The sequence below is a fragment of the Crassostrea angulata genome, chromosome 7, assembly GCF_025612915.1.
Source record: "Crassostrea angulata isolate pt1a10 chromosome 7, ASM2561291v2, whole genome shotgun sequence".
Taxonomy (NCBI): domain Eukaryota; kingdom Metazoa; phylum Mollusca; class Bivalvia; order Ostreida; family Ostreidae; genus Magallana; species Magallana angulata.
In genome coordinates this window covers 50,599,291-50,614,171 of record NC_069117.1, presented here as the reverse complement: position 1 = coordinate 50,614,171, position 14,881 = coordinate 50,599,291, and the positions used below count along the sequence as shown (strand labels likewise).

Here is a 14,881-nt window from a genome sequence, read left to right as displayed (position 1 = left end):
ACCTATTTTGTAGGGTGTACAACATCAAAGAACATGATTTTATAAGATGCTATCAATTCATTTGTTTATGTTTACAATGAACAAGACTACACATGACATGACAATAACATGTAATTTTATTGATTATAACATTGCTCATAGACTGAAACCGATTGTTAGGTGTGGTTACATTGTAAACTTAAAATTTGAACAAACAAACATAGTCATGCAATGTACATATCCAAAAGAATTACATCACTGATTTTGGCCCTTCGTTATGGGGACCGGTAAAGTCGTTCCATTTTTTTAATTGGCGGTAATTGGAATAAATAGCCAAATGACTTATTTTCATTTTTTGATTCATTCTAACATTAAGTCAATGCTTCATTATTACTCGTTATCGAAGGTGTCAATATCCTTTACAAAGGTGAACATATTGGATGAATTATTGATTAGTTCTTAGGGAATAGCTATGTACTGCCGGTCGGATTTTCTCTGACACATGCGCAGTTAGATGTCAACTGTTAAATGTCTTTCTACCAGTGATCAATACCTGCATTCACAAAGTTACATCAACCTTATATAAAAAGCAGACAGTGATGAGGACATTTTGAGGAGCCCGCTTCGCAAAAATCCGCAGGTAAGCACGCGCCTGTCGTGTAACGTTTCCATTTCCTTAGTAACGTTTGTAAACAAAAAGGCGTGACAAAAATATGGCGGCCCCCGTGAGCATATTGATTATGTACAATAATTATGTCTCCTAAGTGCATTGATTGATACATAGGTAGGTTTATCTTTTGCATGTGCTTGTATAATGGTTTCGACTTAAAAAAAGAAAAGAAGAAGAAGCGATATCGCCTATGTTTAGAAATGAATAAGAATTATTTAGAATTCACAATAAATATTTAGCGATACATGTCGATACAGGTACGTCAGTACGTAGCTTATTTACGTTTTAGATAGGGACAAAGTCAGTACCCAGCCGGACATTTAAATTCATTCACGCCTATTTATTCAAATTAGAGTGCTAAATGTTCTTGATTTATTTAATGCGTAATATACATGGTTAAATTTCCAGTTGTGACCGCCATGCACTACTCATTGAAATGATTATTATCAAATACTCGGGTATTTATTAACTGCGCAAATTAGGTTTAAATCTTCCGAGCTTATTTTGTTTTATGTGTACACACGTTTCTACAACGTACATGTGTAATCTATTGCAGGTTAGGAGCGGTATGACTGAGTTTGATGAGAAGAAATGTCAATTCCTACTACCTTTTTCCTCACTTCAGCAATAATACTGATCTCTTTTCCATTGTATACAGGTAGATACATTTACATATTAAAAAAAAAAATAATTTTAACAGACTTTGATATGAGCATATTGGCATTCAAGTGAATGGCTTTGGTTTATACACGTTCGTAGCATATCGCGATGATATTTTAGGAATATTTATTTACTTTTTTTTCAATTAATTATGTTACATTAAAGGTTAAAAATTTATCAATTTAAACTTAACTAAATGAATATACATGTATATATATAATATGAGAGTATATTATTACACATATATATTATAATAATAGTTTTACTTATATATGTAGTCATTAACTCACATACTTACTCTATATACCTGTGAATTAATCCTGCATTTTTTGTATATCATTAATATAAAATATTTTTTACGTATGTTTATTACATTTTCAAATAATGGAATTTCCTTATACAATGAAAAGTAACATTTCCACCATTCAAATGTGAATGCAAGAAAAAGAAAAACCAGCGTGTATTTTTTCTACGTGAAAATTAAATTTATTTCAGTCGTACCAAATATTTATTTCATATTATAAGAGGAGTCACTTGAGAAAACAATTGCTATAAATAAACACTGAAAATTATCCCCTGATAACGTGTATTTTTTTTATAAGAATTAATTCAACATGCAATTATTTTATATAGTTATTCAAAGTGTAAGACGTCTGAATTACATATACATATTTTATCAATCTAATTTGATACTTCACGCTCCCGTATTTGATACGTGGCTGTGAGGTGAAGGATTTAATTTTAATTAGATTGATACATATAGTTAATCAACATGCCTTGTATTTTACACGTGCAGATATATGAACAACATGCAACATTGTTTTCGAAGGTGGGAGTTGAGGGTGGGCACTAAACTTGACAAGCAAGAATTGTTATATACTCTTTTAAAAAAAGGGGGGGGGGGGCTATTTCCTTCATTATTTAATTTTATATACATGTATGTTGAAATTATCTCTGATGTCGAAAAAAGTGGTGTAGGTTGGGGGGAGGGGGTGGTGATGATATTTGCCTGATCTTTACACGGTGCAGTTTTAATATTATATATTGCTAGAAATTGAATTTCTTTGTATTTAAGAATTGCTGCTGAGTGTTGGATTGTATACCGCCTAATCTTTCCACTGACTGATACAGATAATTTGTATTCTTTTGGAATATTGATATTAGATTATCAGAATTTTATTGGATTTGAGTATTGACGACATATATATTATATATGTTGTTTGGTTACGTGTTATCTTTTCATTTAAATCATAGCACAGAAATTCAAAAAATGTTGTTTATATCTCTATGAACACGAATTGTTACATTTTATAACTCGGGCTCAGTGACCAGTTTTATGTATTTATATTCACTGAGGTCTTTCACCTTTCAGTTTCCCAGACTTGTTTCCCTCGATGTCAGCCCACGGAGTACTGCGGAAACAGCACGGAGGGCGGGGGACCAGTCTGTCTGGGTGTGTATGTTTACCCTCTGTTTATAGCCTAGATAAATCCCAACCAAACACGTACCATCAGGTAATAAAGCCAGACTTGTCGGGATATAATACTCCAAAGAACGCGGCACCGTGTGCTCGCCAGATTTACTTAAACCCCGGTGAATGCACTTTCCACCATAAAAATGGGTTTATTTTAAAAGTTACGCATACCATTTCATGAAAATAAAGTCATTAAATTTTAAGGGTATACCAGCGTATACTTATCCCCTAGACATGCCCGCGACCTTAAAACGATTTCAGCTCCTTTTTATCTGGGTGATATTAGATTCAAAAGGACACTGTCTACGTTTTGCGGCCCCGAATTCTTTAGGTCATGACTAACTCTTTCGGAATAAAAAAAATTACATCATATCATCCAAACACACCCCTGCGAATGTTATAGTCATTCAAATTTTAGACCACGTGGTTTTATTTGACCCTTTCAGTTTCGCAGTAAAAATCGTACCTTGTGTATAAAGTCTATTTCACAGTATCTAGGTTCTTGTAGTCAAATATAAAATCTAGAGGTTTATTGATTTTAAACTTTATCTTCATTAATTGGTGAATAAAATGTGTTCTAGAAATAAATGTGACTATACAAAAATTATTTTTGTCTGCTGTTGCAACAACTAACATGCTTAAAAGAGATCCCTCCTGATGATTAATTTTCGATCCGCGCCTGACCTAGTAATAACATCAATAGTAAAACAGACTATACCATTTTATGAATGTTCCTTGAAAATGGCTCGATATACTAAGTTTTAATGAAAAACAGACACCCATTATTTTTTTTAAACATGGTATTGCACACCACAAGCATCAAACATGGCTATGTCTTTATTAAGCAACTCAATGTTTATGTTACCAACCACTCTACACTTGGTTGAACACGAACGATAACTCTGTTCTGAATATTATCGTTTAATATAAATAACTGCTAGATGATGAAATAAGACATGCATCTTGAAAGCTTTTCCCGTTTTAACATAAATCAAAGTAGGATATGATATGAAAAACGACCAGTACTTACGTATTTTGAGAATATTATCCGAACACTTATACTTCCGCTCGAAATTTCACAGGAACTGAACAAATCTCGGTGAAGTCTCGTGAACTTTCATTCGAGCACCTCTGGATTTATTACTTACTTAGCAACGATAAAGAAAACATTCCGAACACATTCGCAGGGGTGAAACAGTGTATACATACGTAGCTGTCTGTTATGTACATTTACAGGAGAATGTCATTTCTATAAAAAGAATGTTTTATCAATGTTGTCAATAATCTTTAAATCAACTATTTCAATACTGAAAGTTTTCTTTATAAAAAGACTCACACTGTGTTATATATTTCTTGAGTTTTGCTATTGTATGAATACCAATTCATTAGGATGGGCTTTGAGTGTGTTTTCTACATTTCAGCCTGTAATGTAGCGTGTAACGGGTGCACAGGTCCCGGGCCTGACGCATGCGTGAACTGTGCTGACCAGTTCTACAGAGTTGGCACAACATGCCGGGGTACGCAACTACATATTTACATATTGTTAAAGTTTATTCGTACCAAGGAATCATGTTTTTTTGCGATCACTGCTTTAAAGTAAAATCTAAGGAAAGGTTCTTGAAAAAGGCAATCAAATTTACCCCTTATTTTATCTCTAGAATTGTTCAAAGAGTCCTCTGTCAATGGCATAATAAGAGTCTTATGTTTAATTTCTAAAGGTTGCAACATTGCGTGTGATGGTTGCACATCAGCAGGTCCCGAGAATTGCAACACGTGCTCTGCAGGGTTTTACCCTGTGGGTGGCATCTGTAGAGGTAAGTTTCCCTCTGTCTTAAATAAAACGTAACACTAAAAGAGTGACTTAATTGGACTACTTTAATTTTCCCTTCACTTTTATCATTAAAACAGGCTGTGAAGATGGGAAGTTCGGAGTAAACTGCACCGGAACTTGTCACTGTTTGAACGGAGCGGATGACTGCAGAAAGACAGACGGGTTCTGCACGTCCTTCACCTGTGAATGGGGCTGGTCCGGGGTACCTTATTGTCAAACGCGTGAGTTCTCGGCCTAGTGAAATTATGCATGTTTATTTTGTAAACGAAGGAAACAATTTAATATACCAAGGTGTATGAAAAAAAATTCATATAGATGTTGTACCATTGTGTATTAAAATCCTTTTTTTTTAATTTTTAACAGCTTGTGAACCCAACTTTTTCGGAAAGAACTGTGCTTTTGAATGCCACTGTCCAGATAATGACACATGTAGTAACATCAACGGTCTGTGCTCCTCAGGAAACTGCCACGAAGAGTATGGAGGGCCAGGATGTCAAAGACGTACGTCCATAACTCTACTCAAATCATATTTCATGACTCTCTCTAAATTATTCAGAAGGAAAGATTAGACAGTTTCATAATTTACCAGTAATCAATTGGTGTTCAATTCGATCTTACAGTGCTGCCAAAACTGAAAGACCCGCCGCAAGTCAGTGACAACGTGTGTGGCAATATGACCGTGACCTTCCAAAAATGGGTCAAGGACCTTGACATAGGAGACGGTCCCATAGGAGAATACAGGTACCTGTACACACAGGACAAACCGTCCTTAATATGCAAAGACTTTACTTACATACCTATATAGGATGACTTTTGTGAATTTGGCCCGATAGCCAAAGCCGTAAACGACTCAAGTTACGGTCCAGAATTTGTATGTAATTTTCCTCTACCCATAGTTGTGAAATTGATATCAAATATTATTTGGTTAACTTCAATTAACACACACAATATTTAAGGTTACACTCTGTACTGGCACTCTGCTTACAACAGCAATAAATCCTCTTGCCATTTGATAATCAGAGCTCACCCAGACGATTATTATTCTTGGATTGGTTTCCATGTTATAATTTGATGCTTTAGGGGATATAACTGATTTCCTGATTAAGCTTAGTAAGATGAGAAATGATTTACAGCATGCACAAAGCTATTGTTGAATACGATGATTTTTCAATCCACAAACCCATTTGTTTTTAGTAAAAGAAAGGGAAATACCTATCCCCCAAAATCGTTTTTCAATGTGAAAAGATATCCACTTTCTGTATCAATTTAAAACTGCCTTTATAAACGGGAATTTATTTCTCTAAGTATATTAATATTATTCTCTCCATAGTAAAAAAAACAAACCACACACATAGAAATCTATGCCAAGAAACATTTTTGCAGGCACTTTGATATTCCAGTTAATGTGTAAAATTCCTACACAAACTGTCTTTATTGATTACGAGTAGTTTACGAGTACTTTGTCAGCAATCTGTGATTTGGTTATATAAACCATGTGCCCCTTTTTCAGGTTGGAAGTACTTGAGCAAAACCCCTCAGCGTCCTGGAATGTCGTCAAACGTTACAGTGTAGTGAACACGGACAGAGTCATCGAAACGTTTACTGGCCTCGATGTGGATGCTCTCTACAGCTTCCGGGTGAGCGTCGTCAGGGCCGACGAGAGCGGGAAGCTAATGACCGACTGGACCCCTGGGTTCCGTAGCCCATTCTACCCCACCCAGTGTATCGGTAAGTTAGATCGAAACAGTATCACGTCAGACATTGACTGAAATTAATGGATTCTATTCAAAAACTTGTCGAACAAGCAATCATTGTATGAATGCGGATATTTATTTATCTATCAAATACTCACACAAATTAACACAGTTTATATCATTTTCAGTGCCCACCACGACCACGCTGCGACCCCCCACACCAGCCCCCACCCCTCCTCCAGGTAAGACACTATATAAATAGTGCCTGTTTGGGAGGGTAACAGTTGAAATTGACAGCCCGAGAAAACCATTGTCAACCGACGCGAAGCGGAGGTTGACAATGGTTTTCGAGGAGTGTCGATTTCAACTGTTATCCTCCCAAACAGGCACTATTTATTGTGTTATACTGAATGTCTTAACTTGTAAGAAAATTTTACTGCTTTTATATAGGAATAACGTGATTCTACAGCGAACCGTACGCGCATAATTTTCGCGCATGTAACAATTTTTAATGTTACCCATTGCTAAGTGTGTTGCTAAAGCTGAGGGTAATAGAACGGATTATGAACTGCGTTTTAACCAATCAGATTTCAGTATTTAACATGAAAGTATAACAATACATTTTGTTCCTCAATTTAAAGTAGGTGAAACTTATACAGAAATATACACCGTGTTTATTGATGGACTGTTTCAGGATCACTATTCCAAAGTTTCTCGGTGAGCTATGACGCCGTGAACAACGTACTTTCTGTGACGTGGGCAGGTAAAAACTTCGACAACCTTGGGAACGTGACCATAACGTACGGAATTATCGGGATCGGAGACTGCGGGGACCTCAATCTGACCGTCGAGGGCACGAGGTGAGGGAAAAAAAGCCATTGACACTATCGGACACGATTCACGACTTTGTGCTTTGCCAATATGTCATTGTGTTTTCCTCTCTATGCCTTAAGCCTGATAGATATATGTCAGTAGATATGTTTTTTCTTTCACACATCAGGGTTGTCGAGAGGTCTGGGTCGCTCAGTGTGCAGGGATTAAAGCCGTACAGACGGTACAATGTCAAGGCCGTAATCGAAGTGTTTAACCTAACCTCCACAGAGAACGATCGCACCATATCTCAGAATATCACCACTCAGGATGAAAGTCAGTGTATAAGACTTACAAGTATTTTACAAATGTCAAAAGTCTTAGGACATTGAATTTGTACAATTTTCCTATATTTAAATAGGTGTAATTTACTTTCAAACGGCGTTACGTCCTTATTACTGCATCGATTTTGATGCGGCTTTTTGCCATAGGTACATATTATAGGGCCTATAGGCAAAAGTAAAGTTTCAGTTGGCTTGCAGGTCCCCTTTAAAGCTACATGTATGTACAAAAATGTTTGAAGAATTTGACACAAAAGAAGTACACTTTTCATTTCAATGTATATAATAATTATCTTCAGGACCAAGAGGAATTGTTCAAAACGTGGGTGTCATTGGGTTTAACGCTACAAGCCTGACACTGGAGTGGGAACCCCCGCTTTGTGAGGACAGGGGAGGTAATCTGTTGGAGTACCCTTACACCCTAAGTGGGACTGGGCTAAACGACATTAACGGGACCGTTAAACGGGGCCGGGTGACGATTAGCGGGTTAACCCCGTACAGTAGTTACCCGTTTGGTGTGTCCTACAGAAACAGCGTCGGAGACGGGCCCCAGACATACCTCACGGTGCGCACAGACGAAGCAGGTATGGAAAATGACGTAATTAATATCATATTAAATTAAAATGGTAAACAAAACAGAACCCGAGACACAAAAATTCGACGAGCTTACATTTGATCCAAGGACTGCGAACGATAGCATTATCTAGCCGCCTAACTAAAAGTCATTTTTTGATAATTATCTAATTAAATTTTTTTTCATAATAATGTAAACAATAATGTATGTTTTCATTAAATATAAATTATTTAAAAAAAAAAGAAAAAAGAGAGATAACTATGTATTTTGGGTTAAAATAGCTCATTTCATAATAGAAACTAACGGAAAACGAATTTTTTTTTTATAAAACATCCCCCCCCCCCGTGAAACAAAAATTCCTTTTCAGGGGTTTTATATAAATTATATATTTTTTTTAACATATTTATACCAAAGAGTTTATTGTGTCACGGGGGGAACATATATCTAAAAAAAATGTACAGACCAAAATACATTCCCAAAAAAAGCAAAATTTTTGCTTTGTAACGTTTCAAAATATAATTAACAAATATGAATTAAAATGAAAATTTACTTTAATATCCATCGTAAACATGTGATGATTAAGTTTTTATGAACTTATGAAAATGAAAATTTACTGTAATATCCATCGTAAACATGTGATTATTAAGTTTTTATGCACATATCGGCCGCTAAATAATATTTTCCTCACTCATAGAGACCGATTTCAATGAAATTTTTTAACACCATGCGTTAGCAAAACTTTTGTTTAAATTTTTTTTAAAAATAATTTGATTACAAATTTAATTTTGATATTGATTGACTAGGATTTGATTATACTTTTTAGTAGACAACTTAGTTTTTAAAAGAAAACTTAGTTTTTGAATATCTGACAGAAATTCCGAAATATTTGGATATAAATGTAGGCGGGAAGCGGGCGTTAGCGTTCGCAGTTCTTTCACTACTCCACTGTACACATAGAAATGGAAATTGAGCTGTTTTAAGTTTTATTTTCGAGATTTATTTTCTTAATTTTGACTTCCATAAATAGAACCGGCTGCACCAGTAATCAACACTATCAGTCCGGGCGTGACAAGCATTGAGGTGGGATACACGGTGCCAATTCCAAGTAATGGGATTATCCGGGAATACGAGGTGTCGTTTAGTATCACCCCTGACTTCAAAGACTTCACCCACAAGTCAAGCGCAGATAACTCTGTAACAGTGAGCTCACTGACGCCGTACACAAATTACTACATCAAGGTGGGTTGTCTTTCCTGCGATGTTGAATTTAGAATAGTGCATATTTTAAAAGCATTTCTATCTCCTTCCTTTTTGGGGATATCTGGTAAAATTGATTTTATTGATAGGTTCGAGCCAGGACCAAGCCCGGGCTGTGGGGAAACTTCAGTGATGTGAATCAGACCCAGACAAGACAGGCGATTCCCGGTCCACCCTCCAACGTCACCGTGATTCCACACAATGAAACCTGTCTGAGGATCTCATGGGCCCCACCCGTCTTCCTGGGGGGAGTCATCAATAGTTACAGGGTATCTGAACGTCACCATATGTCCTAATACACTTGTTTATAACACTGTTTACTAAAAGATCTTTTGATACTAGAAGTATTGTATTATTAATACTGTATTGAAAGAAAGAAATCTGATCAATTGTAAAGCTCATGATAGAAAATTAATATTATGTTTTTAGAAAAGAAATCAATTCTATACATGACAATTGTTATGTTGAACTTGTATAGCCGGAGGGTGCCTAGACCAGCTTGAATTTTAATATTTCAGATCACAAGTTCAGCTACGGATGGAACTTTGGTCATAGATTTCAAGACAATTGTGAAACCCGAGAGCGAGGGCACATCGCACGATCAGTGCGCGCTCCTAGTGTACACCCAGTACAAAGTGGAAGTGTCCGCCAGCTCCAATGAGGGCACTGGGGACCCAGCCATAGCGTTTGCCAGAACCTACCAGGGCGACCCGGAAACACCGCCGGCTCCACAGTTGAAGAATACAACAGAGTCGACCATCACTATTGAGATCTATCCTTTCAAAATCGACACGGGGCCGCTGACGGCCTACCAGATCTACGTCCATGAGCTCCCTGCGTCAAGTCGACGTAGACGTCAGCAGGCCGCTGGTCCTCCCGGGGTCGTCGTGGCGAAGTTCGCCGACTCCGACATCAAAACTAGTCGAATTTTTGTTGTCGGCGACGGCAACGTATATGGCGGAAAGTCAAACCCTCCCCTGAAGAAGAACACAAAATACGACATTTATTATGAGATAGTTAGCACTGTGGGGACAAAAACCAAGACCAACTATTCCAAAATGTCCGCCACAGCCACCACGGTTTTGATAGTGACCACCGTTGTGCCGCCGGTGGTGGTTCCTGTCGCCACCGCCTCAGACAACACACCGGTCATTGTTGCCGTGGTGATAATACTTTTGATTCTTCTACTGGTCGCAATCATTCTCTTGATTCTATTCCTCCGATCCAGAATCAACCGGTTCTCTCCGCCTCTGTACGACACATTTGAGGAGGAGAAAAAAGTTCAGCTGACCGCTATCGACGAATACAATCCCCACGAACACTGGAACACTATCTACTCGCTGAGAGAGAGTCGGTACATCATTTCTGGACGCGATCTTGTTCCGGATGACGGATATCACGGAACCATTCTGAACGGAAGTATTCCAGTCAACATGTCGTCTGCACCCGTCACATTCCAGCAAGAGTTTCACGAGCTTCCCCACCAGCCTTTGGCGCCTTGGAATGACGCGGTCCGGAATAAAAACACCCGAAAGAACCGTTTTCGACACTTATTACCGTACGACCACACCAGAGTAGTTCTTGATCCCGATGAAAACTCCAATGGAGATTTTATTAACGCTAACTTCGTCAAGGGGTACAATAAGCCTCATGGGTACATAGCCGCTCAGAGCCCTTTCGACGAAGAAACGGTGTTAGATTTTTGGAGAATGTTGTTTCAGTATAATATCAAAGTGGTTGTCATGATCACAAATGTGGTTGAGGATAAAATCGTGAAATGCTCAAAATATTGGCCAGACTCGGAGATGGGAAAAGTTCAGTATGGTAGCTTTACTCTCGCGTTGATTGACGAGAAAGAGTACGCGGACTTTGTTATAAGATCAGTAAAGATCAAAACAAAGCATGATGCTCACACAAAAGTCGTCCATATTTTCGATTTTTGCTCCTGGCCAGACCATGGTGTACCGGATGACCCCATTCCTCTGTTAGAGTTCCGCCATAAAGTGCGCGAGTACCATGGCAACGATAAGTCCCCGCTAGTGGTACACTGTGGTACGGGGGTGAGCCGAACGGGGACCTTTATTGCAATCGACGCCTTGATAGATCAGTACGAAGCAGAGGGTATCATAAGTGTATATTCTTTTGTGAGAAGAATGCGAAAGGACAGAATAGCAATGGTTCGGACAGTAAAACAGTATATATTTATATACGAAGCGATTTTCGAAGCTCGCGTTGCAGGAGATACGCGGGCAGGTTCTGACCTGAAGGAAAAATATCACACTTTGACTATGCGCAATCCAAAAACGAAACACTCTTTTCTCAGAGACCAATTCAAATCTTTGCAATTGTTCACTAGGAAACCAACTAAAAAACAGTGTTCAGTTTCGCATCTTCCAATGAACTATTCCAAGAATCGTTTTCCGGATGTTGTTCCCCCGAACGACTACAGACCGATTTTGAAAACTCCCGGTGGCTTCGAACGTACAGATTACATCAATGCCGTCTTCCTGGATAGCCATGAGCTGAACAGCCATTTCATAGTGACACAGTCTCCCCTTCACACGACTGTGATAGATTTCTGGAAACTTGTGTACGACCACAAGGTGCAGACGATCGTTATGATGGAGGACTTCCAAAGCGAGGACGACACCACAGCCGAGTACTGGCCGGAAGACAAAATCAAGAAGTTTGAACCGTTCTTCGTGGACAACACAAACATTTGGCAGCAAGAGAACGTGACGATACGACACTTCAAGCTCCACAACATGCTGAGGGTGAAGTCGACCCCGAGGGAGGTCCGCCAGTTTCAGTTCAATGCATGGAGCGAGAATGACTTTGTTCCAAAGTCCAAGACAATGTTCCTGGACCTCATTGATTTGGTCCGGAGTTGGCAGAGACAATCCAATGAGAACACGGCGCCCATTGTGGTGCACTGTAAAGATGGCGCTACACACAGCGGACTATTCTGCGCGGTGTGGACGATATGTGAAGCCATGCAAATGGACCACGACGTAGACGTTTATCATAACGTCAAGCACATGAAGAAGCGCAGGCCGCAGATAGTGGACACGCTGGTAAGTTAGACTAGAGCCGCATTGACTCTAGATCTCGTGTAATTAAATACCTCTTGCATAAAAAAGCTTTAAATGACGCTAATCTCAAATGATGTATGCACAGGTTATCATAATGTAGACATAGCTTTAGATTAGAGCAATTCTGGTGGATTCCAAAGAGCCACCACCAAATGACCAACAATATAGATATGAAATACACTGGCCTACGTCATATTGCTGTATGACACAACTTCCCAAAGTCCTTTGTCTGTATGTAGAATCTATTCATTTTTACAATTAATATTATATTCGACCAGTGCTTACTATCTACTAAAGCCAGGTACTCTTCACACAATTGCTCTGAAAAATATAGTTCCATTCATGATCAGCAGAGACAACATTTCAACTAAATGTTTAGAATTTCGGTGTTTACGTGGAAAGTGAAAATTAACATAAATTAATGTAAAAAAATTCCCTTTTATGCAGGAATATTAATAAGTATTCATTCATGTTTTCCCAAGCTAGCTGCCTCCTCAGTCTTTTTCACGAAAATATAAGCCATTCTTCGATTGAAATTTTTTATTAATAAATATATTTTTCTATTATTAAAACAATCATCATAATATTTCTTTCTTGATAATTCTTCGTTAATTACCACACAATCTCTTCTGAGAGAATATTAATTATCTCAGTGTATGAGACATGTATGTTTTTCTTTTTTTAATGACGGAATAGTTATGCAACACATGCTACAATTTCTGATTGCACTCACGTAAATGGCTCTTTGTTACGGATGCAAATGTAAAGTCACGATAAAATATAGTTCCGATAGTTTTGTAAATCAAATCTGTGCAGAGTGAACATTAAAGTAGTTTAAGGAGGCCGAATTCAGTTTTCTTTTTTTGCGGAAAAACGACTTACGCGAAACTCCTTATTTTTTTACCATGTCTATATGTAATTTACACCAAGTCTAGTTTAATTGCGAAGTTTCAAGAAAATCTACCATTAAGTTTTTAGGGGCCATCTCAAAATACATGTTTATTTACCATAGGAAAATATTCACCGCACTTCGAAGCAGATTAAAAAAAAAGCAACAATAGCGATTTTCCTGAAATTGTAATACGTGGTTAATAATATTAATTTGTACCTTTCCTTTCATCTTATTTCTTATAAGCTTCATTTTATCATAACGTCATAAACGCTCGCCTACCAAACACGGAAAATCGTTTAAAAATAAATTTTTCCTTTAAATATTTTCAATATTTTTATCTGTATTTTGTTTATTGTGTTCAATCTAATAAATGTCATCGAAACAATTCATTGTGATCATACTACCATGCAATTCAAAAAGCAAATCATTAGTCAACACGTTTCAACAATTGCAATATACTAACTTTTTCAGGACCAGTACAGATTTTGCTACAAGGTGTTGTGGGATTACATGAATCTGCGCATGCCTGGTGGAACTCTGACGAATATGATGAACCATACCAAACAGGACCGGTTATATAATGTCGGAAGCCTAAGTCTCGCCTCCTACACATCCCATTTAGAGTACATGTGAACTATATCTACCCCCAGGATACTATCCTCACCCCCACCCACTCCACCCTCACCATTCCCTTCCAAACAAAATATCGACACCATTTTGTATATTTATATATATACGGTATCACTTTTCTACGTTAATGGGACTGAATTGGAATCAAGGTGCTGATTAACCTAATTTTGTAGACGGAACAGTGTGATATGTGAATGTTTAAGTCAAAGACATTTAACTAATTTATACATACATGTACTTAAATTGTTATCAGAATTCTACAACATTGGTATATGTATAATGCTTTACCGCTTTCTGATATATGCAAAATTCGGTGACTAGAAATGTCGAAATTCGGAGGAAACGTATGTGATATATGTAATTAATTAAGCTTGAATGCATAGTTTGTAGATGTGTTTGAATTTTTTAATTTATTTGATTGTGAATGTGGTGTTTTACAGCATGTAATGTTATTATTTTACAGCATGTAATGTAACAGTTTTACAGCATGTTATGTTACTGATATCTGATCGACTGTGATACATTTTATAAAATAGATTTAAAAATCAAAAGTCTTCTATTTATTTTTTATCAAAAATGAATATACGTGTTACATGTAAATTCATTTCTAATGCATGATGTTTAATAAGAAGCTTATTCATAGGTTCCATAGTACTGAATTTTCGTCAGTTGGTTTTTTTTTTAAACAAAATCAACTGTTTGAAAGGTTGTATACTATGTTTTTATCATAGAACAGTATCGCTGCAAGTCCAATCGAATGATAAATACGAAGTAAGAGAAACTATTTACTGAGGTAAAATACATATCTTGTAATTGTTTAATAATATGTGAAAATCTTTATATATATTAGAGATGAAGATACATTAATACACATTCATTCGGTGATATCGCAGTGTGTGCATGTCATTACAAGCAAAAGTAGTTCTGTAATGAAAAAAGAGACCCACTACCCAGTTCTACATGTACTATAAAGCTCC

General features: G+C 37.2%; 1 protein-coding gene across 3 annotated transcripts; it reads left to right on the top strand.

Moving 5' to 3' along the window:
• Positions 1–78: 78 nt before the first annotated feature.
• LOC128192213 (receptor-type tyrosine-protein phosphatase delta-like) lies at positions 79–14,449 on the top strand. 3 transcript variants are annotated; one of them, XM_052864732.1, is made up of 17 exons: positions 79–619; positions 1,206–1,307; positions 2,682–2,762; positions 4,205–4,300; positions 4,502–4,597; positions 4,692–4,835; positions 4,978–5,115; positions 5,235–5,355; positions 6,125–6,342; positions 6,497–6,550; positions 7,003–7,168; positions 7,309–7,454; positions 7,759–8,043; positions 9,061–9,272; positions 9,380–9,559; positions 9,809–12,364; positions 13,746–14,449. In XM_052864732.1, exons 2-17 carry the CDS (start codon positions 1,241–1,243, stop codon positions 13,905–13,907), a joined length of 4,722 nt encoding a protein of 1,573 aa, XP_052720692.1. In that variant the 5' UTR covers positions 79–619; positions 1,206–1,240; the 3' UTR covers positions 13,908–14,449. The 3 variants fall into 3 exon arrangements, with proteins under 3 accessions (XP_052720692.1, XP_052720693.1, XP_052720694.1); XM_052864733.1 differs by lacking the exon at positions 79–619 and adding an exon at positions 637–763; XM_052864734.1 differs by lacking the exon at positions 79–619 and adding an exon at positions 1,088–1,107.
• Positions 14,450–14,881: the final 432 nt, after the last annotated feature.